This window comes from Equus asinus, chromosome 25 (genome assembly GCF_041296235.1).
Source record: "Equus asinus isolate D_3611 breed Donkey chromosome 25, EquAss-T2T_v2, whole genome shotgun sequence".
NCBI lineage: Eukaryota > Metazoa > Chordata > Mammalia > Perissodactyla > Equidae > Equus > Equus asinus.
Genome location: NC_091814.1, coordinates 13,785,999 through 13,809,930, shown reverse-complemented (window position 1 = coordinate 13,809,930; position 23,932 = coordinate 13,785,999). Strand labels below are relative to the sequence as shown.

The following is a 23,932-nucleotide window of genomic DNA, read 5'->3' as shown; positions in this document are numbered from 1 at the left end:
TGCAGGGATGGTTCAACATCTGCAAAGCAATCAATGTGACACACCACATTACCAAAATGAAGAATAAAAATCACGTGATGATCTCAATAGATGCAGAGAAGGCATGTGACAAGATCCAACATCCCTTTATGATAAAAGCTCTCAATAAAATGGGTATTGAAGGAAAGTACCTCAACATAATAAAGGCCACATATGACAAACCCACAGCCAACATCATACTTGACAGTGAAAAACTGAAAGCCATCCCTCTGAGAAGAGGAACAAGACAAGGGTGCCCACTCTCGCCACTCCTATTCAACATAGTACTGGAGATTTTGGTGCTCAGATTTGAACCCTGGTAGTCTGGTACCAGAACTCAGCCTCTAAACCACTAAGTTATACAGCCAAGACTTAAGATGGGTGGGGTTCTTTCCTTATGGAGTGACCTAAACCTGCACTCCTGGAGGATCTCAACTCTCGGTTGTCTTGCTTCTGCTGCCTTAGTCTTCTGCTACCTCTAACCATTGGACTCGGAGGTACAAGGTATCCCTGGAGTGCCCCTGGGTTGCACCCATCCCCTCCTTGACCCTGTTGTGGAACAGCAACCTTATTTCCTCTAAATCATCAAGATCAATCACCCCAGCTAACATCTTGTCCATCTTCTCTATCCGTTCACTCACTGGCATCAAAAGCCCAAAATAGCCAGACAGCTGTCTCAGGTTCCAGTTCAATGGAACTATTGGTGTCTCTCTTTACGGAGGCAAATCTCCTTGGGATACCAAATCTCTAAGTCAGCAGAACCCAGAGGTGTGGGTCTGCAAGCAAAAATGTTGTGAATGGGTTAGTAGGTGTAATAGTGACAGGCCCCACTCCCACCTCTCTCTCTCTAGGCCTGTAATCTGGCTGGGAGAGAAATGCTGGTATAAAATGGTTGCTTGTTCCGTGCAAAAACTGCACTATGTGGTCAGCACTCCAAACTGCGAAGCTTTTGCCATACTGAGTCTGCTAGAAGGCCAGCTGCTTCTGAGGGATTTGGTACATGGTAAGATCCATGACTCTCACGGGCCTTCGTGGAGTGGTTAAGAGCATGGACTCTAGAGCCAGACTGTCTGGATTCAAACATAGGCCTCACCACTCACTTACCTACTGTTGACTTTGAGCAATACACAAAACTTCTCTGTGACTCAGTTTCCTTATCTGAAAAATGGAGGTAAGAATACTATGTAGCTCGATATGGTTGCTCTGAAGGTTAGATAAGTTAATATTTGCAGAGCATTCCACATGGTAGACATTATCAACACTCTTTCACTGCAGAATGAGAGCTTTGCTCAGAAGCCGTTGTGTGGGCCACCATGATAGTGTATGAGCCATCCAGGACGCCCACAGATGGTAGTGGCAGCAGAGGTATGGGAGAAGGGAAAATAAATCCAGATATGTAGGTGCCTTCTGGGGAGAACAAATTTCTGCCCCCTCCTTCTTGGAAGAGAGCTAACACAAGCACCCTTCACCAGGTGGCAGGCTGGCTTGGTGGCTTTTGTGGGCCAAGTAGAGCTTCAGCAAGAACCCCCTCCGGGTCAGACGTTGTAAGGGGCAGTCAATGCCGTGAAGGCCACGTGCAGCCTGTGTTCTTGCCAGCACAGCCACTTTGTCCACGGAATGTCTGGGGAGGAAACGGAATGGCATCCACAAACCAGGTTCACCTCACCCACCTGATCACCAGGGGCAGCCTCCAGGGAGAGGGCCTTATGAAGGTGAGTGGCCACACTAGACACAAATATACTTGCATTCTGAGGCCCCTTTGTGAGGTCCATTCACAAGCCTTCTTCCCCAGCCTTCTGATTTTCTTCTATCGTGTCTGTCAACCCAGACAAAGCCCCCGCCTTGCACATGAGTCAGTATAGATCCTCAGACTATGTCTCCTTCCAACAGAGTCAACGACATATTCTACTTGAAACTTTACCCATTGGAGGATTTTCCTTCTCCACTGACTTCCAGGACCATCTCTCAAAATGGCTTTATCATTACTTTTAAATAAAGAGGCATTTAGTAATCATTTGCAATTTAAGAAAAGGACCACTGATTCTCTAGATCTGAAAGTAACTATCTTTACAAAATTCCATGTTTAAAAACTTCTTTTTTTATAAATTTTATACTGCTTTTTTATTATAGTAAAAAAAGCAATTAAATTTACAGTCTTAAACTTCTATTTTGGAGCCAGCCAGTTGGCCGAGTGGCTAAATTCGTGCGCTCCACGGCAGCGGCCCAGAGTTTTGCTGGTTTGGATCCTGAGCGTGGACATGGCACCGCTCGTCAGGCCACGTTGAGGTGTCATCCCACATGCCACAACTAGAAGGACCTGCAACTTAGAGATACGACTATGTAGCAGGGGGATCTGTGGAGATAAAACAGAAAAAAAATTTTTTTTTATTTTGGAGAGGAAGATTGCCTCCAAGCTAACATCTGTTGCCAATCTTCCTATTTTTGCTTGAAGAAGATTCACCTTGAGCTAACATTTGTGCCAGTCTTCCTCTATTTTGTATGTGGGACGCTGCCAAAGCAGGCTTAATGAGCGGTGCGTGGGTCCATGCCCAGGATCTAAACCTGTGTACCCTAAGCTGCTGAGGTAGAGTGCAAGAACTTAACCTGTATGCCACTGGGACGGCTCCCATCTTACCTATTTTTTTTTCCTTCTTCTCCCCAAAGCCTCTCAGTACATAGTTGTATATTCTAGTTGTGGGTCCTTCTAGTTGTGGCATGTGGGACGCTGCCTCAGCATGGCTTGATGAGCAGTACCATGTCCGTGCCCAGGATCTGAACCGGTGAAACTCTGGGCCACGGAAGTGGAGCGCGTGAACTTAACCACTCGGCCGTGGGGCTGGCCCCCATCTTAATCATTTTTAAAGGTACAGTTCAGTTGTAGACTTGTGCAACAGATCTCGCAGAAGGGCTTTATTGCTGCAATAATAACAATAACACTTAGTATACGCTAAGTGCTACTCTAAGAGCTTCACATATATGCCTTTAATTTTCAAAACAACCTAGAAGGGTAACTTTTTATTTTCTCTCTTTTAGAGCTGAGAGAACTGAGGTACAGAGAGGTTAAATAACTTGCCCACACTCGTACAGCTAGGAACCAGTAGAACCAAAACTCCAACACAGGCAGTCTGGTTCTAGAATTCTTGCTTTTAATCTCTTAATAATAGGTTGCTTCGAGCTGGTGATGGTGCATGGTGGAGAGCCAGCCGCCTGTAATCCAAGCCGGAATGCTTTTTCTTCTCACTATCTTTCCTCCATAACTTTTCCTGAAGCCACTGGAGTGGACTGAGGAGGGAGATGCAGTTTAGCGAGCAAGGGCAAGCTGGAGGGCAGGCCAGGGCATTTTCTGGCTTCTTTCTGCCTTCAGGATATTCCCTGGCTCCATCCAGCTTTACTTGAGGGTGGGAACACTGTGGCTTGTGAGGATCAGATATTCCTCAGTTCATGAGGGGCCTTGGGTCACAAAGTCACCTGGTGTTCCACGGTTCCATGTTTGGTTTCTGTTGGAACCCACAAGTTCCCAAGAGACTATTTATCAAGAGAACTGTTATTTGCTGAAGTGGGCTGGGCCTCTACACCCCTTTGGGACACCCTGGGGACTCTGCTTCTGGGTCTTGCCTGCCACAGCCTCATGGATCACCCCAATTTGTCAAGCACCATTGGATCCACTGAGTCATAAGGCCCTTGTGGCAGATGTGTTTGAACTACAGCCAGGAGTGGCCAGACAGCCTTTCGCCTTCCAAGACCCCACTTTCAGCAGCTGCCTCTGCCCCTCAGGTTCCAAGTGCAGCCCTGGCACCACTGGCGGTGCTGGACCTGGGGAGCTTCTGCACCATTGACAGCCACCCCCACACTTGTCTGCCCCATCGTCAACCAAACCCACTCCCTACTGTCCCTATTTCTTTGGGTCAGAGTCCTCCTCGGGCACACCTGGCTGTCCAAGACTGAGTCGATGCTTGTCCCTGGCTGCAAGGAGACCTGGGAAACCGAGTATCCGGCCTTTCGGTTCCTGTAGGGGTTATTGGGTTCTATCTCCCATCAAACATAAAAAGGGCTGCATGTGCTGGCCAGCCCCAAACAATAACACAAAAACCACCTCTCTCCAGGAGCTGTTGTGAAGGTTTTATGACTTGCTACGCTGGAGCTCAGGCGTTACAGGCACAGAGTCTGAAGCCCTCTGCCTGGATTCGAGTCCTGGGCTCTGCTGCTCACTAGCTGTGGGACTCTGAGCAAGCTACTCCCTTTTGTATGCTGTAACTTGCTTATCTGTAAAATGGACTTGATAAGAGCACCAACTTCACAGGGTTGTTGTAAAGATTCAATAAGGCAGAGTGTGTAAAACAGCTTACAGAAGTACGTGGCACATGGTAAGCTTTTATGTGAGGGTGTGTGGTTCACTTCTTTCTCCATCCTTAAGTGCCTAGAACACTACCAAAGACACATTAACATGCAAGGAGTGACAGCTGCTGAGGTCGTTACTGTTGTCATGACCCAAGTCTTGTCTACTTGTCCAGGTATTTCTATGGACTGTGTCCCAGAGGTGGAACTCCTGGGTACAATGGTATCCACAGTTTAACTTTTGACAGGTTTTGACAAACTGCATTTGTTAATGAGGCCCCAACTGACCAATCCTGAATGAGCGTGCCCTTTTCCTCACATTCTCACCAATACTGGATTTTAACCTTTAAAATTTTTGCTCATCGGATAGACAACAGTGTTGTTGTATTCTGTCACTATTTCAAGTTTTAAGTTATGTGTGTATTTCAAGTTTACTATAAAATTTTAAAAATACATAATGGAAACGTAACGTGATAAACAAAGCTTGCTCCCCATAATCGCAGTCCTCCGAGGCAACCACGTTAGTTACATCTGGCACATTTGGTGTGATACAGGAAGCTTCATCTCCACAAGTGCTTTTCTATGAACATGTAAATCTACGTATAGAATTTAAATATATATATTTAAATTAGTTTAATACATAAAGTAATTTAATAAATTAATTAAAACTACATGGTTTAACTAATTAATTTTACATATAGTTTTAATTAAATGGGGTCACATTATTTTTCTGATTTCTCCCCCTCAATCGTATTTCCTGGATATCCTTCCATGTCAGTATATACAAAACCATACATTATGGTTTCCTGGTGTTCCATATAATGGACGTTCTGTAATATATTTAATCGTTCCCCTCTTGGTTGTCTCCAACTTATCACTATTGCAAACAATGTTGCAATGAACACCCTGTTCATTGCATATTCGTGTACTTCTCTATATTGCGTACTTGTCTTTCTATAGAGATCCCTAAAAGTGGTTTTCCGCTTAAAATGTTGCCAGGTGTTGCTAAATTGCCTTCTTCAAATGTTCCACCATTTTATACTCTTGACAACAAAATACAACTGCCCTTTTCCCCACACTCCTTCCAACTCCGAATATTATCCATCCTTTTATTTTTGAAAATCATATATTGTTGTTTTAATAAGCATTTGTGTAATTGCTAATGAGATTGGGTGCCTTTTCTTATGTTTATTAGCCATTTATCTTTCATTTTCATATCCTTGGAATATTTTTCTATTGTGTTGTTTGTCTTTTCTAAATTAATTTGTTGGAGATCTTTGTATACTAGGAGCAATCATTATTTTTCAGTTTAAGCCTTTTAAACTGAGCAGTCTTTTGATAAGCTGAGACAGGAAAGCCCACGATATTCTTTTCCCAGAGAGCACTTTCCGCATTTCTACACATGGCTGGGACCCTGGGGAGACCCTCGTGGAAATAGCGGGGAGATACGGTGTATGGAAGACAGAGTCCAGGACAGGCAATGAGGCTCTTTCCCAGGCCTCCCTCTGAGTCCATGTAGAACCGAGGACAAGTTTCCCAAAGCCTCAGGACTCGTGTCTCCCTGGGACGCTGGAAGAAGTAGCCCCCACCTTCTTCCCTGGCAGCATCTTGGCTCTGAGGTGAGAAAGCAGAGGGCCTGGGCTCCCCAGGGGAGCAGGGATTTGTTCCCGCCCGTCCTGAGCCTCCGTAGAGAAACTGTGACTCAGGGATGTGACTCCAGGGACCAAAGTTCTGTCCAGCCTCAGATAGAAGGGCTTTTATTTTCCTTTGGATATTTTATTTACAATACTGTAACATGTCCGAAATGGAGGCTTGATTAGGGGTTTTGATGGCTTATTTTGGGCAGTTAACCAAGACTGATGCAATCTTTTCTTCCCAGGGCTCTTAACTGAAGGTGCAAGCTAAGTGGGCCGCTGTAAAGGTGGAGTTAATTGCATAAAACTCATTTTATGGCTCTTGTCTCAGCTCTTCTGGAGCCAGACTTGGAACAGGAGGACAGCTGGGGGTGGGGGGGATGGCAAACTTTCACCTGTGTCCCTGTGACCGAGGTTGCTCTTACCTCTTTTACACCACATAATTGGTTTTCAAACCCGCTTCACCTTTTCCTCTTGTAGATTAGATGTGTAAAAAGATACGCAATTTCTGTTCCAGTCAGAACCTTCTTCAGTTAAACAGAAAATTGGTTTTCAAGGTACCTCCCTTTCTTTCCTATAGGTCAAAGAGACTTAAAGATTTATCGACAGGCACAATAGAAAGGTATGGACCCTCTTTAGATCTTGATTCAAATAAACTGTAAAATTCTTAAAAAACGTGGAGTTTTTTTAGGAAGATTAGCCCTTAGCTAACATCCACTGCCAATCCTCCTTTTTTCACTGAGGAAGACTGGCCCTGAGCTAACATTTGTGCCCATCTTACTTTATGTATGGGATGCCTGCCACAGCATGGCTTGATAAGCGGCATGTAGGTCCATGCCTGGGATCTGAACCTGCAAACCAGGACTGCCGAAGCAGAGTATGTGAACATAACCACTATGCCACCAGGCCAGCCCCAAAAATTTATGAGACAATAGGCGATATTTGAAAACTGATTGAATATTTGATAACAGTAAAGACATTAATTTGTTTAGGTGTCATTATGGTATTGTGGTTTTATAAAAGAATTCTTATCTTGAAAGGATACATACTGAAATACCTGCACAAGAAATAAAAAATGTCTAGGTTTGCTTCAAAAAAATCCAAGTGGAGGGAGACTAGGAGGTATAGCTGAAACAAGATGGATTATGAGCTAATTTGTATTGAAGGTGGGTGGTGTACCTGCGGGTTCCTTATACTATTCTACTTTTTTTTTTGCTGAAGAAGATTCGTCCTGAGCTAACATCTGTGCCAATCTTCCTCTACTTTTTAGTATGTGGGCCACCAGCACAGCATGATGAATGGTGTAGCTCTGCTCCCGGAACTGAACACGGGCCGCTGAAGTGGAGCCCACTGAACTTAACCACTAGGACACCAGGTCGGCCCCTCTCTCTACTTTTGTATATATGAAACTTTCCACTGAGAGAAAGAGATCTCTCGCTCTTACTATTTTTCTATTTTTTCTTCTTTCTCAAGAGATGAGGATAAACCAGTTAAGAAGGCAGCCGTTGCTTTTCAAACACTTTTTTTCCTCTCTTTAGTGTCTCCTTGCTCTTATCAGTAGGCCACCAGTCAGCACTGCCCACTGAGAAGCACGCATCTGATAAAACTGGGTTGGGCTAAGGTGCTAGGAGCTCAAGTCCCCAGCGGTGATTCCTGCAGCCCAGAGCTGAGAAGACGCCTTCCCACAACAAGAAGACATGAACTGCTAGCGGTCAATTTTCAAGCATCAGTGGCAGGCCAGAAGGGAGACTTTCTGAGAGGATTGGAGGTGGGGAGGAAGCTTCCAGGTGCCTCTCAAAAGCGTCCTTTGTAGGAAGGCCTGGCAGAGCTGGCATTGTTTTTTAATTATTTCTCTCCCTTGAGTTTTGTCCTTGCTCTGAGTGGCAGGCTCGGAACTCAGCATTGTTCAGAGAAAGGAAGGTGATGCAAGATGAGCGTGAGCAGCTGGATGAATTAGTCAAACTCTGTTTCTTTGATGTGAGATGAAGAGAAAGCTATTTATCTTTCCAGGTTTGCCGTGGGCAGTCCTGGGCTAACTCACTGCCAGCGTGCAGGCCGAGCCTGGTGCCACTCACACCTGGTGACATGTTCTCAGTAAACTACTGAGCTACTCCCTTCCTCTGAGGGCATGAGGTTGGTCTGTTAAAATGTGGAGAAATGAGCCAGCAGAACTCTGCTTAGCTCGTAAAAGCCTTGACCTGTCCAGCCAGTCCTGCTTCAGGCCTCCACAGGCTGCTGCCTTATGTCCCATAGGCATTGTGCATACATTTGTGTTGCTGGGTTTTTTAGTTTGTTTATGCTGTTCATTTGCATGCAACTCTGCACCTGTATATAGCAGACAACCCCATCTAACACTGCACCTTCAATCGCCCTTACCTTATCCTACTTCCTTCACAGCACTTCCCTGAAATGATGTTATTTACTCATATGCTTACTTGATTACTGGCTGTCCCCCTTAGGAGGTCATCTCTATGAAGGCAGAAACTCTGCATTGTTTGCCACCCTGTCTACCGAAACACGTGCTCCAGAAAGGTGTGTGGAGTGCAAGAATGCACAAATGAAGAAACAACCATGCACACGTGTGTCTTCCAAAGGAGAGGGCAGGCAGGTGGGTGGGACAGCTGTGGCATGAAAGGCACCGGGGCCAGTCCACCTCCCCAGCCTGGGCTCCCACTGCGGCCCTCACCTGCACTACATTTGATCTTCCATCCTTTTATTTTCCATATCTTTCTCCAAAATATACATATATTAGTATATATAGAGATACCTTTATTTGGGATTTTGGTTACAAAAATAATACATGCTTATTATTTTAAAAAATATAGAAGTTTATTACGTAAAAATGGAACATCATCCCCTTCCTTCCATTGCCTCTCTCCAAAGGTAACTACGGCGAGCACATGGATGTATAGCCTTCCAGGCTGTCCTGCAGCACAGGGGGTCTCCACCTCTCCTCCCACCTCCTCCAGGAAGACCTCACTGCTCCTTTCAGGAGAATCTGCTTCTTCACTGCTCTCCCCATTGCGGAGAGAGTCTCCCTGTCCTGAGACCTCCACGAAACAAAACCCCACAGCTTTGCACATCCCTTCTGGTTCTTCTGCCTCCCCACCCTCCTAGCCCCCCAAACCAAACCAAACAAAACAGGAGGGCAGGCCCTGTGGCCTAGTGGTTAAGTTTGGTGTGCTCTGCTTTAGCAGCCCACTTTCAGTTCCTGGGTGTGGAGCTACACTGCTCTGTTAGTGGCCATGCTGTGCTGGTGGCCCACATACTAAAAAATGGAGGAAGGTTGGCATAGATGTTGGCACAGGGAAAATCTTCCTCAGCAAAAACAAAATGAAAAAAAAACAGGAAACAACATGGAGGGACTGAAAAAACTGTGAGATCTGGAGTCAGATGGACCTGGTGGAAATCCTGCTCTGCCATCTACCAGTGGCCTTGGCCCTCTCTGAGCCTCCGTTTCTTCGTGAGTAAAAAGGAGGCTGATTTACCTACAAGATTGGGTTGTGGCAAAGGTTAAATGGAGTGCTGCAGACAAGGGCTAGTGCTGACCAGGTGGTATGTTAGGGTTAATTCCCTTTTCTCCCCGGTATCACTCCCCTCGTCAGACTTTCATTGCTTCCCTGTCATTTTTCTTTTGCTGGACATGAAGAACACTGAGTTCTTTTCCTTTTTCTTACATTAAATTATTCCTATAGGGGGCCGGCCCTGTGGCCAAGTGGTTAAGTTCGCACTCTGCTTCAGCAGCCCAGGGCTTCAATGTTGCAGATCCTGGGCACGGACATGGCATCATTCGTCAAGCCATGCTGAGGCAGCATCCCACAAGCACAGCCAGAAGGACCTACAACTAGAATATACAACTACGTACTGGGGGGCTTTGGGGAGAAGAAGAGTAAGGGAGAAAAAAAAGGAAGATTGACAACAGATGTTAGCTCAGGTGCCGATCTTTAAAAAGAAAATTATTCTTATAGACACCAACTTCATCATCTCCTCTTCCTTCCCTTTGCTGGATTTAGTCCTTTCCTCACTTCCCCATCTCACTGATCAATGTTCCCAGGACGTGTTTAAAGAGGCCCAAAGTAATCAGCCTGTGGGTAGAAGAGAAGAGGGGAACCAGCCTCTGCCCTACATCATCCCCACGCAGCTGCGCTCCATGGCCCCTGTGGCCACAAGAATCTACATCCTGTCTGGAGAGGCCAAACAAAGCCAAAGGGCAGCAGTTACATAATCGCCTGGCTATCCTGCTGTCAACACGATAAGCTACCTCCTCCAACACTTACTGTGAATTTCTGGGGCTTGAAGCAACAGGAACCAATGTAGGCAGCACCCAACCAGCAGCCTTCCCAGGTACCTGCCTCCACCGTGGGGTGGGGGTACCCAGCGTCAGGATATTGCAAGCCTCCCAGGATTAGCAGAGCAGGCTGCAGTCCCACTCTTCCCAGAGTCCTGCCCAGGGCTCAGACCGAGGGCCCTCCCACTACCCCTTTCCTATGAATCCAGGAGTCCTCCAGCTCTGGTGGGCCTGGGGCTAGGGAAGGGCCAATCAGATAGGGGAGGAACCCCTTAAGCTCCTGAGAAACAACAGTACAGACGCTCAGGCGACAATCATACTGACTGGGGTGCAGCTCTCCACCCTGGAAGCCCAAGCCCTGTCTGTGCCAGAAGAAGCAAAGACACCGCGGGCCATGAACACTTGTCTGTCATCAGCCTGAGCCCTGACCCTCACGGCCTCCACCTGCAGCCTGGATTAGGACAATTTTCCCACCCCCTGCAGGCTCTGGAGCAAGACTCCCAGGAGAAAGCAGCAGGTGGAGTCTAGGGGTGCCACGGAGGAGCCACAGAGACAAGTCAGGTCGTGAAAGAACTTGCAGTCAATGAGAGACTCGAGAAAAGCAAAATAACAGCTTTTTTGGAGTTAACGACTCAAGAACTTTGGATAAGAGGGTGAGCATGGGGTTTCTTTCTCCTTCAGATCTTGGATGTTGGGCTACCTCAAGCCAAAAAGCAGGAGAACAGAGAGGAGGTAGGAGACAGCGACTTCAGGAGAAGGGCCAGAGGGGCGGGATGAAGGCAGGGTGAGTGGCATCCGCCAGGAGACAGGAAGCTGGCCAAGGCAGAGAAGCAGCCCTCCGGGGCCGCCCCGTGGGGGCAGCTGCAGCCACAAGGCTGACGTCGATATGTGCCTGGCTGATGGTGCAGTGGTGAGCGGATAGGCATAGGAAAGAGCCAAGAGGGCTTGGGGACCTTGGGGATAAGGGAGGACCTCTGCCCTGGGCAGCCACAGAGCATCTTCCTTTGTAGGCACATGATCCCTCACCATGGGAACCAGGGGGACAGACACCCGTCACACCGAGGCCCAGTTTGCTCTCCTTCCCTCCTCTCCTGTTGGGACACCCGGGGGTTTCTACTGCCAATCTCAAGTCCAAACTTTGTCCCTTTCACTATCCAATAAAAACTTCACTCCCAAGCTTTCATCCAAGGAGATGAAAGTGGTTCTGTAGACACAGAGTCAGCAGGTTCCTAGAAGAGTGGGACAGAGGTTACCCTGGTCAGGCAGCCAACTTTGAGGAAAGAGGGGGCCCCTAGCCTCGAGGTCAAGAGCAATTTGGGTGGGTGCCCTAGTCCAGCCCTTCAAACCCTGGCTTCTCCGGATGAGGGCAGCCCCAGAGAGAGTCAACGGATCAGGCCTCAACCCTGCTTCAGTTCTGCAGCGAGCAGCTGTCACTTGCCTGGGGGCCCTGGCACGTCCCTGGGACACTATATTAGCAGGCTCAGCAACCCTGGCTGTCTCTGAATCTTCCAGCTGGAGGACTCCCTCCTGGATAGATGGAGACCCTGGGAGTTTTATGGCTTGTCACAGGTGAGCAAGGGACAGTGGCACCATGCTGGGCTGCCCCAGGGCCCTGCTACTTGGTCCTGGGCAGCTGTTGAGGCACCAGGCTGGGAGCTGAGGGGAAGGCGCCCCACTTCCACCTCCTGAGGGTTATGAGGGTAATAGGGGCTAATAATGGGCACTGCCGACTTTCCTTCCACTTCAAAGCTCAGGGGAACGAATGGGTCTGGGCAAAGAGGAACCTGGGCACACTGCTCAGCCCTGGTTCCTGTCAGGGCAGCTACGGCAGGCAGACACGGGTGAGCAGTCCTTGAGTGGGTAGGAATGCACCTTTTGGAGCATAGATGCCTCAAATAGGATCATCTTAGGGACAGCTGACCCTGGCTGTGGAGGTAGGAGCAAACGGGCCCACAGCCCTGGGTGCCCCTAAATGCCAAGAGGCAGGGCCAAGCACAGAGATGAGCATCCACAGGCCCAGGAACATGTGCACACACGCTCACACAAACACACACTCACTCACAGGCACACACCACACACGCAGGCACATGTGCACATGCCCACACAGGCATAAATATTCTGGCAGCCTCACGCTCGCATGGGCACACACACGAGTCCAGACACACAGGCACACACACATACACAAGCACAGATTTCCACACACAGGCACACTCACAGACACATACTCACACACAGACACACATACACACTCATGCAAGCACATGTCTAAAAGCACACACAGGCAACACACAGGGACACAGGAGCATGCACATGTACAGATACCCAAACCCACACATGTCCAGGCACCCACTAAAGCGTTACATACACAGGCATAGCACGTATCTGCACACGCACAGGCTCCTCCACACACCCTCTAACTCCAACACCAACCGTCCAGGCCATTTGAGAGTCCTGGCCAGCTGCCTTTAGTTATTTGCACTGGGCCACAGCCCAGGCCCTCCCTCTGCCCCGCCCCACCCTCCATTTGTTGTATAAATTCCCTCCCTTTGCTCCCTCCCTGGCACAGCCTGCCTCAGACACCAGCACAGCTTTCTGCCTGTGTCCACTCCCGGTGAGCTCGTCAGGACCAAAGCTAACAGCCAGCAGCATGGGTAAGGAGGGGGCCTTCTGACAACCAACAACCAACAGCTGTGTGCTGCCCACCCCTGGCTGCCCTACAGGAAGTGACAGAAAACCTGGGGAAGGGAAGCTGGTTAGGGGAGAGAACGCTGAATTCTGCTCCACTGTCCCCACCTTGCTCCCACCCCAGCATTTCCCAGCTTAGGCAAAGTTTCCGGAGGTGCAAGGGAAGAAAGGTAGAGAGACTGTTGGGAAGGGTGACCTTGGGCTTCCACTCAGCTCCCCAGCTGCGGCCTGGGGCCAGGGTACCTTTCTGCAGCTGAGAATATCAGGTCAGGGGTCGGGTAGGGGAACCTCTATATCCCTAGCTGTCACCTTAGGAGACAGACAGTCCTGATTTCAGTCCTGGCTCAACTTCTTACTCCAGCGAGTTGGAACCCAGGGCTTCAATACCCAGGGCGCTTTCTAGCCACCCTACATCACCAGTCAGTCTGGGAGGGAAATCAGGGAGCCCACACTCTCTCACTGGGGCCTGTTTGAGTGCCTCGCACTCTCTCAATCCCCAAAGTCCTTCTGTTCCTCTATCCATGGGCTCCTGGATGTCTGGCTGAGGAGGACTTTGGGTCTGGTTGGGAGTGTCAAAATCCTTGCCCCATTGGATCTGGATCTTTCCAGGGCTGGCAGAATGCCCAACAGCCAGCGTGGCATTGGGAAAATCTGATTAGCTTTCCCTTGGTTTAGCTCAAACCCAAATAAGTTCAGAGACCTTGCTTGAGTGGCTTAAGACAGGGGGTTGCTCCCCGGAAAGCCTGATGCTCACTGTGGCCCGAGTGGCATGCAGGGCCTGACTCTGACTGAGAAGTGCTGGGGGTCGGGATGGGGAGGGAAGGGGATGGGGATGGGAAGATGATGCAGATGACAACACATCCTGCACACCTGTAGTCCTCTCTCAGTCTCCACCTGACTTTGCAGCTTTTGTATCTCTGTCTTGATGTCCCGGAGTTTGGAACCTCTTTCCCCTCCTCCTGGCCTCCTGTGCCAAGCCCTAACACAGCTTGGTCTTGTAACAGAGGAAGTCTCCTTAATTCCTTTGGAAGATCTCTCTCTCTCACCCTGCCCCATCCCCCCACAACCCTCAGCCTCTCTCTGGACACCAAGCACAGCCTGGGATCCTGCTCCCCCCTCTCACACAGCCCTCCCCACATTTACACAACACTCCTCCTTTACAAAAGTACTTCTGAACGCTTTGTCTTATTTGGCCTTCACAGCCACCTGGAGAAGAAGGTAGGCTATTATTACCCCCTTTTAGCAAAGGAAGGGGGGAAAGTAGATCTCTAACCTGGAGCTGGAAGCCAGGTTTCTGGACTCTAACAAGCTGTTGCTTCCTCTTCGCCTCCCAAGTCACTTGGCTGCTGTGAGTAGGGGGACCTGGCTCCCTGGCAGAGGGCCTGAGCTGGCTACTCCTGGCTCTCCACTAGTGGCCCCCGCTGTCAGAGGAGTGGCCGGACTGGCCCTGGGACAGGGCAGGGAGGCAGTGCCCAGTCCTGTGAAGTCCACTCCAGGATTTCCTTCAGCCTGCAGCTCCCGCTGTGCTAGTCCTCAGCCCTCCCCCTGGTCAGGCTCCAAACCCTGTTGCCTAATGCCTGGTGCTGGCAGCCCTCCTCCTCAGCAGCTCACTTTGGTCTCATAGATCAGCGTGGCTTCGCTTGCCAGACTTCAGGGGGCAAGGAGGCCCACTCCCTACAGCTTGGAGGGTGAGCCTCTGAGCTCTCCAGAGTTGGGTTAAACACCTTACCTTACAGATAAGGGACGTGGGACCCACCCAGGGGTAGAGTCTGGTCCAAGGACGTCCAGCTGGTATCGGCTGTGCCATCTCCAACTTCAGTCTCCTCTCCCTCACCAGACCCTCAGTTATGTAATCCAGGCTCTGGGCCAGCAGCCTGGGGTCAGGACCCAGAGGGGAGAAAAGCAGGAAGTGTCCCAGCCCCTGGTATAGACACCTTTCCATGAAGGGAGCTGAACAGGCACCACCCTCTCTCCCTGAGAGCTGTTCCTCAGGAACAGTGAGGGTTTACTGGCTCCTACCAGGCAAGCACAAAGCTGCACACTGGACTACACCTTCCTGTTTACTTCTCATCAAGCCCACTGTGGTATTCCTAATACTCTCTTGCGACGCATGATGTGGACACTGAGGCCGGGGAGGTTAAGTAATTTGCCCGAGCTCCCATGGCTAGTCAGTGACCAGCTGCAACTGGGACCCAAGTCGATGTCATACCCTCCACACCAAACAGCCTGCGCATCACTCGCGCTTCCCCTGTCCTCCCCTGGGCCCCGCTTGAGTGTCTGTCCACCTTCAGGTCATGTCTCTGCAGGTCTTCCTGCTACACCCACGCACTCCTCAGGGCTGTGAGGGACAGGGAAGGACGGGGTGGGGGAGTGATGGGGCTGCTTCAGGAGGGGACCCGGGAGAGCCCCCTGGCTGCCTTGGGGTGTGTGTTGCAGCAAGCAGGAAAGGAGGCTCCAGGGCCTGCTCCTGGAGCCAAGTGGTAACACGCCTGTTGTTTTTGCAGCTACAAAATGTGGAGATTGTGGGCCTGGCTACCCTACCCCTCAGGAGGCCATGAAAGGTAAGTGCAAGACATCTCTGACAGCCAGTGCCCCGGGAAGGAACTCTGCCAGCCAGCGCCCTCTGCTGATTCCACTGCTGCTGGGGGAGGGAGAGCTCAAACCCGGGCCTCCACCCTCAGGCACACCCACAACTGCCCCTGCCACTCCTTCCCACTCCGCCATCCCCACTGCCTGCTTTCTACCCTGCAGGACCCAGGGAGGAGATTGTCTACCTGCCCTGTATTTACCGAAACACAGGCACTGAGGCCCCGGATTACCTAGCCACTGTGGACGTTGACCCCAAGTCTCCCCAGTATTCCCAGGTGAGGTGACGCTTGGGCACCAGAGTATCCTGTGACTCCTTCTCTAGCCCTGGTCTCGGCGATGGCCTTCCCCAGCTTCATCCTTCTTTGCCCTTCCTGGGTATGGGTGTGCAGCATGTTCAATGCACAAGAGCACCCCCAACTGTAAGGAGAGAGCCTATGCTTCACTGCCAAGCCAAACTGTGTCCAGGGGGATGCATTTTCTGAAAGGGCACAGAGGTGTGGTCTGGGTGAGCACCACCCCCTGCCCCCTCTCCCATCCTAGGTCATCCACCGGCTGCCCATGCCGCACCTGAAGGATGAGCTGCATCACTCAGGATGGAACACCTGCAGCAGCTGCTTCGGGGACAGCACCAAGTCTCGCAACAAGCTGGTGCTGCCCAGTTTCATCTCCTCCCGCATCTATGTGGTGGATGTGGGCACCGAGCCCCGTGCCCCGAAGCTGCACAAGGCACGTCCTCTGCCCTTGCCACTCAGGGATCCTAATGTGCCCACCACCCTGGACAGCCTCCAGGCGGGAAACCACCCCTAAACCAGCTGCCTCCAGCTGTTGCACAGGGTCTGGGCTCAGCAGCAGGGAGGGGGTTAGACTTCAGAGGAGGGTGAGCGAGGCTTCCTGGCTGGTCAGCATCCAGCACCATGGGGCTGGGAACCAGAGGGCAGAGGGGAGGCTTCTGTTTTCACTCTGAGAGGGGGAAGGACACACTTTTTCCCAGGCAGTTACGAGCCCAGGGCCTCCCTTAGGCAGGAGCCTCCCATCCTTCCTCTCAACACTTTGTCAAGTGCCCTCTTTGCATGAGGCAGGCACTGCTGGCTGCTGGTGATCCCAAGCTGACGCTGGCATCGGCCCAGCCTGGGAAGAGCTTATGGTCCCACAGGGCTGTGAGTGCCTTCAAGACAGATGGGGGAGAGAAGGCAGTGCTTTCTGCCTGGGGAGTTAGCAGGCTGTCTGACTCTCCCTCTCTGCTCTCCAGAAGTTACAGGCTGAATCTCTGGGGAAATTGTGTCCATGTTTTGAAGGAAAAGAGGACAGCACAGAGATGTGGGAGCATGTGGGATAGGGAGTGGGGACTCCCGGCCCTGTACAATTCTGACGCCATTCTTTACCCCTCTCCAGGTCATTGAGGCCAAGGACATCCATGAAAAGTGTGGCCTGGGCACCCCTCACACCAGCCACTGCCTGCCCACTGGGGAGGTGATGATCAGCACCTTGGGAGACCCCAAGGGCAATGGCAAAGGTACGTGCCAGCACTGCAGGCACATCTCATCTGTGCAAGGAGCAGATCCCAAGCTGGGGGACAGATGGAATCACCTTCCAGGGAGAACCAGGGGGCTGAATCTCATCCAATATTTCAACTGGAGTCAAGTAACTTCAGTTGTTTCAATGATTTCTATGACGATAAGCCTTGACTGATGAATTCACTTAAAAGTTATAGTCAGAACAGTCTGCCATGGGGAATGTGAGCCCTGACATGGCCCCAGAAAACACATACATTTAATATCGGCCTTTGTGAATTCGTGAGCAAATCTCACAGTCCTTGGGGTCCTTAATCTTCACATTTGCTCTCTCATTTATACAGATGATACCCATAAAATGTCTACTATGTGACAGACACAACCTGTGAGATAGGTGCTACTCTGACCCTGTTGTACAGGTCAGAAAACCGGGGCACAGGTTGGTTAAATAACTTACCCAAAGTCATACAGATATGAAGTTGCAGAGCTGGAACTCAAACCCAGCAATCTGGCCCCAGAATCTATGCTCATCACCACACTGTGCTGCTTCTCTCTGAGCCTTACCTGTTTCATCAGAACCCCCCTTCCAAGGGCTTAGAGTCAAGGTCGTCCAGTTAAGGTTACTGCACCAGACTCTACTTAACTGCTTTTTCCAGGAGATGGGAGGAACAAGACATCCCAGTTTAACAACTTTCGTAGACATATAGTTGTATCGGCAAAGAAGGGTCAAGGTGTCATAACACACTCACCAAGGGAAAAACATATTGGGCATTTATGTTGAATTAGAAATAACTGTAATTTGTCTGCTCTATAAAAGAACGTAGTGAGAAGAATGGAGCTTAGACTCTGGCAGGAATCTCACATCCAAAGTGGGAGGCTGGGCAAGAGAAGCACACGGTGCCTCCCCAGAAGATCTCTTGGCTCAAGGAGAGAAAATTTTCCCCAGTGGTCTGGGAGAGGGATGAAGTTGATGGGAGGTAGGGGCACCAGAGTAACTCCTCATGTCCCCAGGGGCGCTCTGGATGGACCCTTTGGACGCCTGAATTTAAGAAGCTCACAGGGGCCGGCCGGGTGGTGTAGTGGTTAAGTTTCTGTGCTCTGCTCACTCTGCTCGGTGGCCCAGAGTTGGTGGGTTCAGATCCTGGGCATGGATGTACACCCTACTCATCAAGCCATGCCGTGGTGGCAACCCACATACAAAGTAGCGGAAGATTGGCACAGATGTTAGCTCAGGGACAATCTTCCTCTCCAAAAAAAGAAAAAGCTGGCAAACCCAGTGGGAGGAGGGAGCACTAGACAATGGGCTTGGGGCCTCTTGGACATGCCTGGGGCTGAGGGCTGGGTCAGGGTAGTGTCTCTACTGCCTCTACCTGCCACCCTACTTCCTTCCCTGCTCAGGGGGTTTCGTGCTGCTGGATGGAGAGACATTTGAAGTGAAGGGGACGTGGGAGAGGCCTGGGGGCTCTGCGCCTATGGGCTATGACTTCTGGTACCAGCCTCGACACAATGTCATGATCAGCACCGAATGGGCAGCTCCCAATGTCCTACGAGATGGCTTCAATCCTGCTGATGTAGAGGCAGGTAAGACGCCCCCCCCCCCCATGGCTGGCAGGAACCAGGGTACACACATGCCCGCTTTCTGCTCCCACACCCCACTCTCCAGCCCTCTTGCTTCCCTCAGGTGGACCCCAGACTCTTGGGTGATAGTATAGGACATGCTGAGTGCTTTGATTTGCTCAGGCGTCCCTCTGATCCCTCCAACCTGTTTTCAACCTTCTGCCCTGCGCTGTGCTCCAGCCTTTCTTTGCCCCTGCCCTCCCGCCCTGGTCCTGAGCCCGTCCTCTGGCCCCATCCCGACCCCAGGGCTATATGGGAAGCACTTACACGTGTGGGACTGGCAGCGCCATGAGATCGTGCAGACCCTGCTTATGCCGGACGGGCACATCCCCCTGGAGATCCGCTTCCTGCACGACCCGGCTGCCTCCCAGGGCTTCGTGGGCTGTGCCCTCAGCTCCACCATCCAGCGCTTCTACAAGAATGAGGTGACAGGCACCCTCTGGCCTTCTCCTCCCAGCAGTCCTGTCAGTGCCTCTGCCCAGGCTTCTGTAGCCATGATGCTCCCCTCTTCCTAGGAGGGGCCCAGGCCCCCTCTGCCTGGCTCCACCAACCTAGACTTCTCCAGGGACAAAAAGCAAGGCTACCTGCCCTGCCTTTCCTCTCTCAGTCCCAGGCCAATTTCCGCCTAAACCCTAACTGACGAGATTTATTCATTCACTCCAAAAATATCTAGTGAGCCTCTGTGGTAGGCACTGTGCAAGGCGCTGGGAATGCAGCGGTGAAGCAGGCGTGATCCCTGCCCTAAAGGGCCCGGATAGGAGTTAGAGCCCAGTGGCAAGAAGGCCCTTCTCCCTGTCTCCCTGTGGACACTAGGCTCTGAGGAGACCTAGATCTCATCCCCACCCTCCAACTCTGACAGGCTCACCTCTCTGCCTCCTAACCCCAATACAGGGAGGTACTTGGTCAGTGGAGAAGGTGATCGAGGTGCCCCCCAAGAAAGTGAAGGGCTGGATGCTGCCCGAAATGCCAGGCGAGTGCCAGGGGAGGGTGGGATTGGGAAGGTGACTCTCACCTGGGGAACAAGAGTCCTGAAAGCCTCTGACCACACCCTACTCCAGGCCTCATCACTGACATCCTGCTGTCCCTGGACGACCGCTTCCTCTACTTCAACAACTGGCTGCACGGGGACATGCGGCAGTATGACATCTCTGACCCAAAGAGGCCTCGCCTCGTGGGACAGGTGGGGCCCTAGCAGGATGGCAAGAAAGAGAGGGAGGATGGAGTAAAGAGTCTGGGGAGGAGGTTAGAAGAGGGTAGAAGGTGGCTGGGGATGACAAGGGAGGTGGAAGCATGGCAAAAGTGGGGGCTGCAGGCCAGGACGCTGGGGAGCCACGGCTAGAAGTGAGGAATGGGAGGGAGTGAGAGCATCCTAACTAAGGCATGCTGCCCTTCCTGAAATGTCCTCACCTCCCACCACCGTCCTCCATTATGCCCCTCACCTCCCTATCCAGATCTTCCTAGGGGGCAGCATTGTTAAGGGAGGCCCTGTGCAAGTGCTGGAGGACCAGGAGCTAAAATCCCAGCCAGAGCCCCTTGTGGTCAAGGTGAGGATCTCTGCCCCTGCCTCATGGGCCCCCTCAGATCCAAGCTGGAGAAGTATGGGGGAAGGGGCGGGGCAGCGTCTGAGCACACCCTTGGGGTTCCCGTGGTGCCCGAGCTCCCCTCCGAGGATGCATGTGTTACCCTGGGGTCTGACCTCTGGTTTTCCCAAGGGGAAACGTGTGCCTGGAGGCCCTCAGATGATCCAGCTCAGCCTAGATGGGAAGCGTATCTATGTCACCACGTCACTGTACAGTGACTGGGACAAGCAGTTTTACCCTGACCTCATCAGGTGAGAAGCTGACAGCCTGAGCTCCCCTCCCCAGCCTTCCTTTCCCAGAGGGGTCCTTTGGCTTTCTGAGGACTCCGCGGCACCCAACCTGCCCCCACCATACAGACCTGGCCCCCTCCCCAGGAACCCACCCTTGCACTCACAAGCTCTTGGGAGAAAGGGACGCCCCCTCTGACCTGTCTCTTCTCCCCTCCCCACTTCCACCAGGGAAGGCTCCGTGATGCTGCAGATCGATGTAGACACAGTAAAGGGAGGGCTGAAGTTGAACCCCAACTTCCTGGTGGACTTCGGGAAGGAGCCCCTCGGGCCGGCCTTGGCCCATGAGATCCGCTACCCTGGGGGTGACTGCACCTCTGACATCTGGCTCTGAAGTCCACCCCCAGAGCCCCACTCCACATTCTGAGCCCTTACTTAGCAGGGACCTGGCTCCACCCTTCTCTCCCACAGACCCCGACCCTTGGCGCCTTGTCCTACCAAAGCCAAACTGAGGCTATTGAAACGTATTGACCATTATCTACATATACCGAGCACCGTTGTGTATTGCTCACGGTGTTCTTTTCACATGAGTTCTGGGAAATTATTTCACCAAGAAACTTGTGAGCCTATTCCTCAGATCGCCTGGTCTCTGGGGGCACGGGGGCCTGTGACTCCTTTTCTGCAGACACATTATATCTTGCACAGGAAAGTCCTGAAGAGAACTCGGGGTGGGGGTGGGGGGGTAACAGTAACTAGTTCCCACCAGTGATTACAACAAGATCCTAATAATGCCAAAATCTCACTTTTATGGCCACACAGAAAGTGAAGATTCTGAGGATGGTTGCCATAGGGAGACCTGGGGAGACAGAATGCCAATCCATGTTACTTTAAACTTTATATTTTCTTAAGTCGTGCTTCCTTTTAACGAACCTAAAATTTCCCCCATCAGCCCAGTAGCAAATAATGTGCCCCGTCACACAGGAGACATCCTAGACAGCTGATACAGACAGTGCAATCTATTTCCAGCGCTGGTGAGCCTCCTGGGAGAACACACTCTTGTTGGAAGGTTAGGTCTGTCACCTTCTACCTGGAAGACAGGACCGTGACCACGCAGGAGGGCTGGGAACATCAAGGGGAACCAACCCACCAGACCAGGCCTTGGCTCTCTTGTCTCTTCACCTGGATGGTGTTTCAGAACTTTGCCCAAATCAGAGATGTCTCCTTTCTCTATGCTAGGTCTTTAATTCTTTACAAAAGGAATGAGATGGAAGTTTCAGGAACCTAAGACATAGCAGCCAAATGGTAACTCTATTGACTCTTTTATTCTTTACCCAAGACGATACTAAGCAACATTCAGGTATTAACCTGCGTTGTTTTCAGTCTTCCACAAAGGTGTCTTTTTTGAATATTAATGCAGTCCAGGATGCTCAAGATGGCCAGGCCACACCAAGAACGTATCACACTTTCTACCCCTTTGAGGTCTTCAAACACGCTCCTTGAAACATCTACCTCAACTTGAGTCCTGAGTCCCTCCTCCTGCCCTACCTGCTGTCTGGGCCAGGACATCACATCCTTTGGAAAGCCTCCTTTCCCGACCTCTCCAGGGTCGGGGCCTCCTGCTCTTAAGCTCAGCATGAACAATGTCACATTGAATTGAAACTCCCTGCTTATTCCCAGCACCTAGCTTGGACATTAGCACATGGTGTGCATTAATGAATAAATTAATTTAAAGGAGGCACTCGGGATGATTACGGATGTACAGGGAGGTTTGGGATTTACTGGGTCTTAGCAGAAGTCTCTGTCCTCACTTTCTGCCCTGTCCTTTCCAATAACCAAACTTCTTCAGAAAGGGAAAAGATCACATAGTTCCACATCATTTCTATATATTGCTAAAAGCTTAAAATTCCGTTCAACCAGAGAACCTTGAGGGTTTGTCATATCAGAAAGCAAGGAAACCATTGAAGACTATAGGAGTTATGTCTAAAGGACACACGACACATCTGACAAAGGGCTTGTACCTACAATACATGAAAAACTCTCAAAAATCAGCAGGAAAAAAGGAAACATTCCAATTAGAAAACGGGCAAAAGACAACAACAGACATTGCACTGAAGACCATATACTGATGGCGAGTAAGGACATGAAAAGATGGTCGACATCATCAGCTGTTAGGGAAATGCAAATTAAAACCAGGTGATATCACTGCATACCTATCAGAAGAGCTAAAATAGAAAATAGTGGTAACACAAAATGTTGGGGAGGATGTGGAAAAGTTGGATCTTTCATCCATTTTTGGTGGAAATGTAAAATGATACAGCCATTCTGGAAAATACTTTGGGCGTTCCATAAAGACCAAAATGCACTTATCATATGACGCTGCAACTGAACTCTTCAGCATTTATCCCAGATAACTGCAAATGTATGGTCACATAAAAATCTGTACACCATTGTTCATAGCAGCTTTACTGGTAATAGCCGAAAACTGGAAACAACCCAACTTTCAGTGGGTTAATGATTAAACAAACCATGCTATATCCATACCATGGACTACTACTCAGCAATAAAAAGGAATGAAGTCTTGATACACGCAACAACTTGGATGGATCTCAAGGGAATTACGCTGAATGAAAAAAGCCAATCTCAGAAGATTACATATGGCATAACTTCATTTATAACACTTTTTTTTTAAAGATTTTCTATTTCCTTTTTCTCCCTGGTACATAGTTGTGTATTTTTAGTTGTGAGTCCTTCTAGTTGTGGCATGTGGGACGCCCACCTCAGCATGGCTTGATGAGTGGTGCCATGTCCGCGCCCAGGATCTGAACCAGTGAAACCCTGGGCCGCTGAAGCGCAGCGCACGAACTTAACCACTCAGCCATGGGGGCAGGCCCTATAACACTCTTGAAATGACAAAATTAGAGAATTGGAGAACAGATTAGTAGTTTCCAGGGCTTAGGGATGGGAGTGGAGTGGGGGAAGATGTGGCTATAAAAGGGTAGCACGAGGGATCCTTGTGACGATGAAACTCTTCTGTATTCTGATTGGGGTGACAGTTACACAAATCTACAATGTGATAAAATTACACAGAACTAAATACACATAGATAGGAATTTGCCTTGGAATAAGCAAAGAGTTGATGAGGAAATCTTCTTTATGGAATTCCAGCTGGTAAATTCAGAAGGAATGATAGAATTTGAATAGCACCAATTTGTTATCTCTAATGACAAATGGATCTAGGCAATGATCATCATCAATGGCTGTTAATACCGTCAAATGAAAGACTGGAAAGAAACTTTATGATGGACAGATCAGACTGTCCTGAACATACAGACCGTCCTGTAACCTGAACATAGAAATCAATCTTTACGTCACAAAAAGGGAGACAACCCGGCATTCCGTGCCTCCTAATGTGATGCGATAGGAAGAACACAGCAGCACCTATGAAGTA

General features: G+C 50.3%; 1 protein-coding gene and 1 long non-coding RNA gene across 2 annotated transcripts in view; one reads left to right on the top strand and one right to left on the bottom strand.

Moving 5' to 3' along the window:
* The window catches only part of LOC106848381 (uncharacterized), a 69,070-nt gene extending 54,283 nt beyond the window's left edge, over window positions 1-14,787 (bottom strand). The window contains exon 1 of the long non-coding RNA XR_011498023.1: window positions 14,690-14,787. This is a non-coding gene — a long non-coding RNA (uncharacterized lncRNA). The remainder of the gene's footprint in view (window positions 1-14,689) is intronic.
* Window positions 12,823-22,219, top strand: LOC123280897 (methanethiol oxidase). Its single transcript, XM_070496913.1, has 12 exons — window positions 12,823-12,926; window positions 15,465-15,521; window positions 15,712-15,824; window positions 16,090-16,275; window positions 16,942-17,062; window positions 18,459-18,641; window positions 18,924-19,102; window positions 19,569-19,647; window positions 19,736-19,857; window positions 20,129-20,221; window positions 20,390-20,508; window positions 20,716-22,219. The coding sequence occupies exons 1-12, from the start codon at window positions 12,923-12,925 to the stop codon at window positions 20,876-20,878; spliced, it is 1,419 nt and encodes a 472-aa protein (XP_070353014.1). The 5' UTR covers window positions 12,823-12,922; the 3' UTR covers window positions 20,879-22,219.
* The last annotated feature ends 1,713 nt before the right edge of the window (window positions 22,220-23,932 follow it).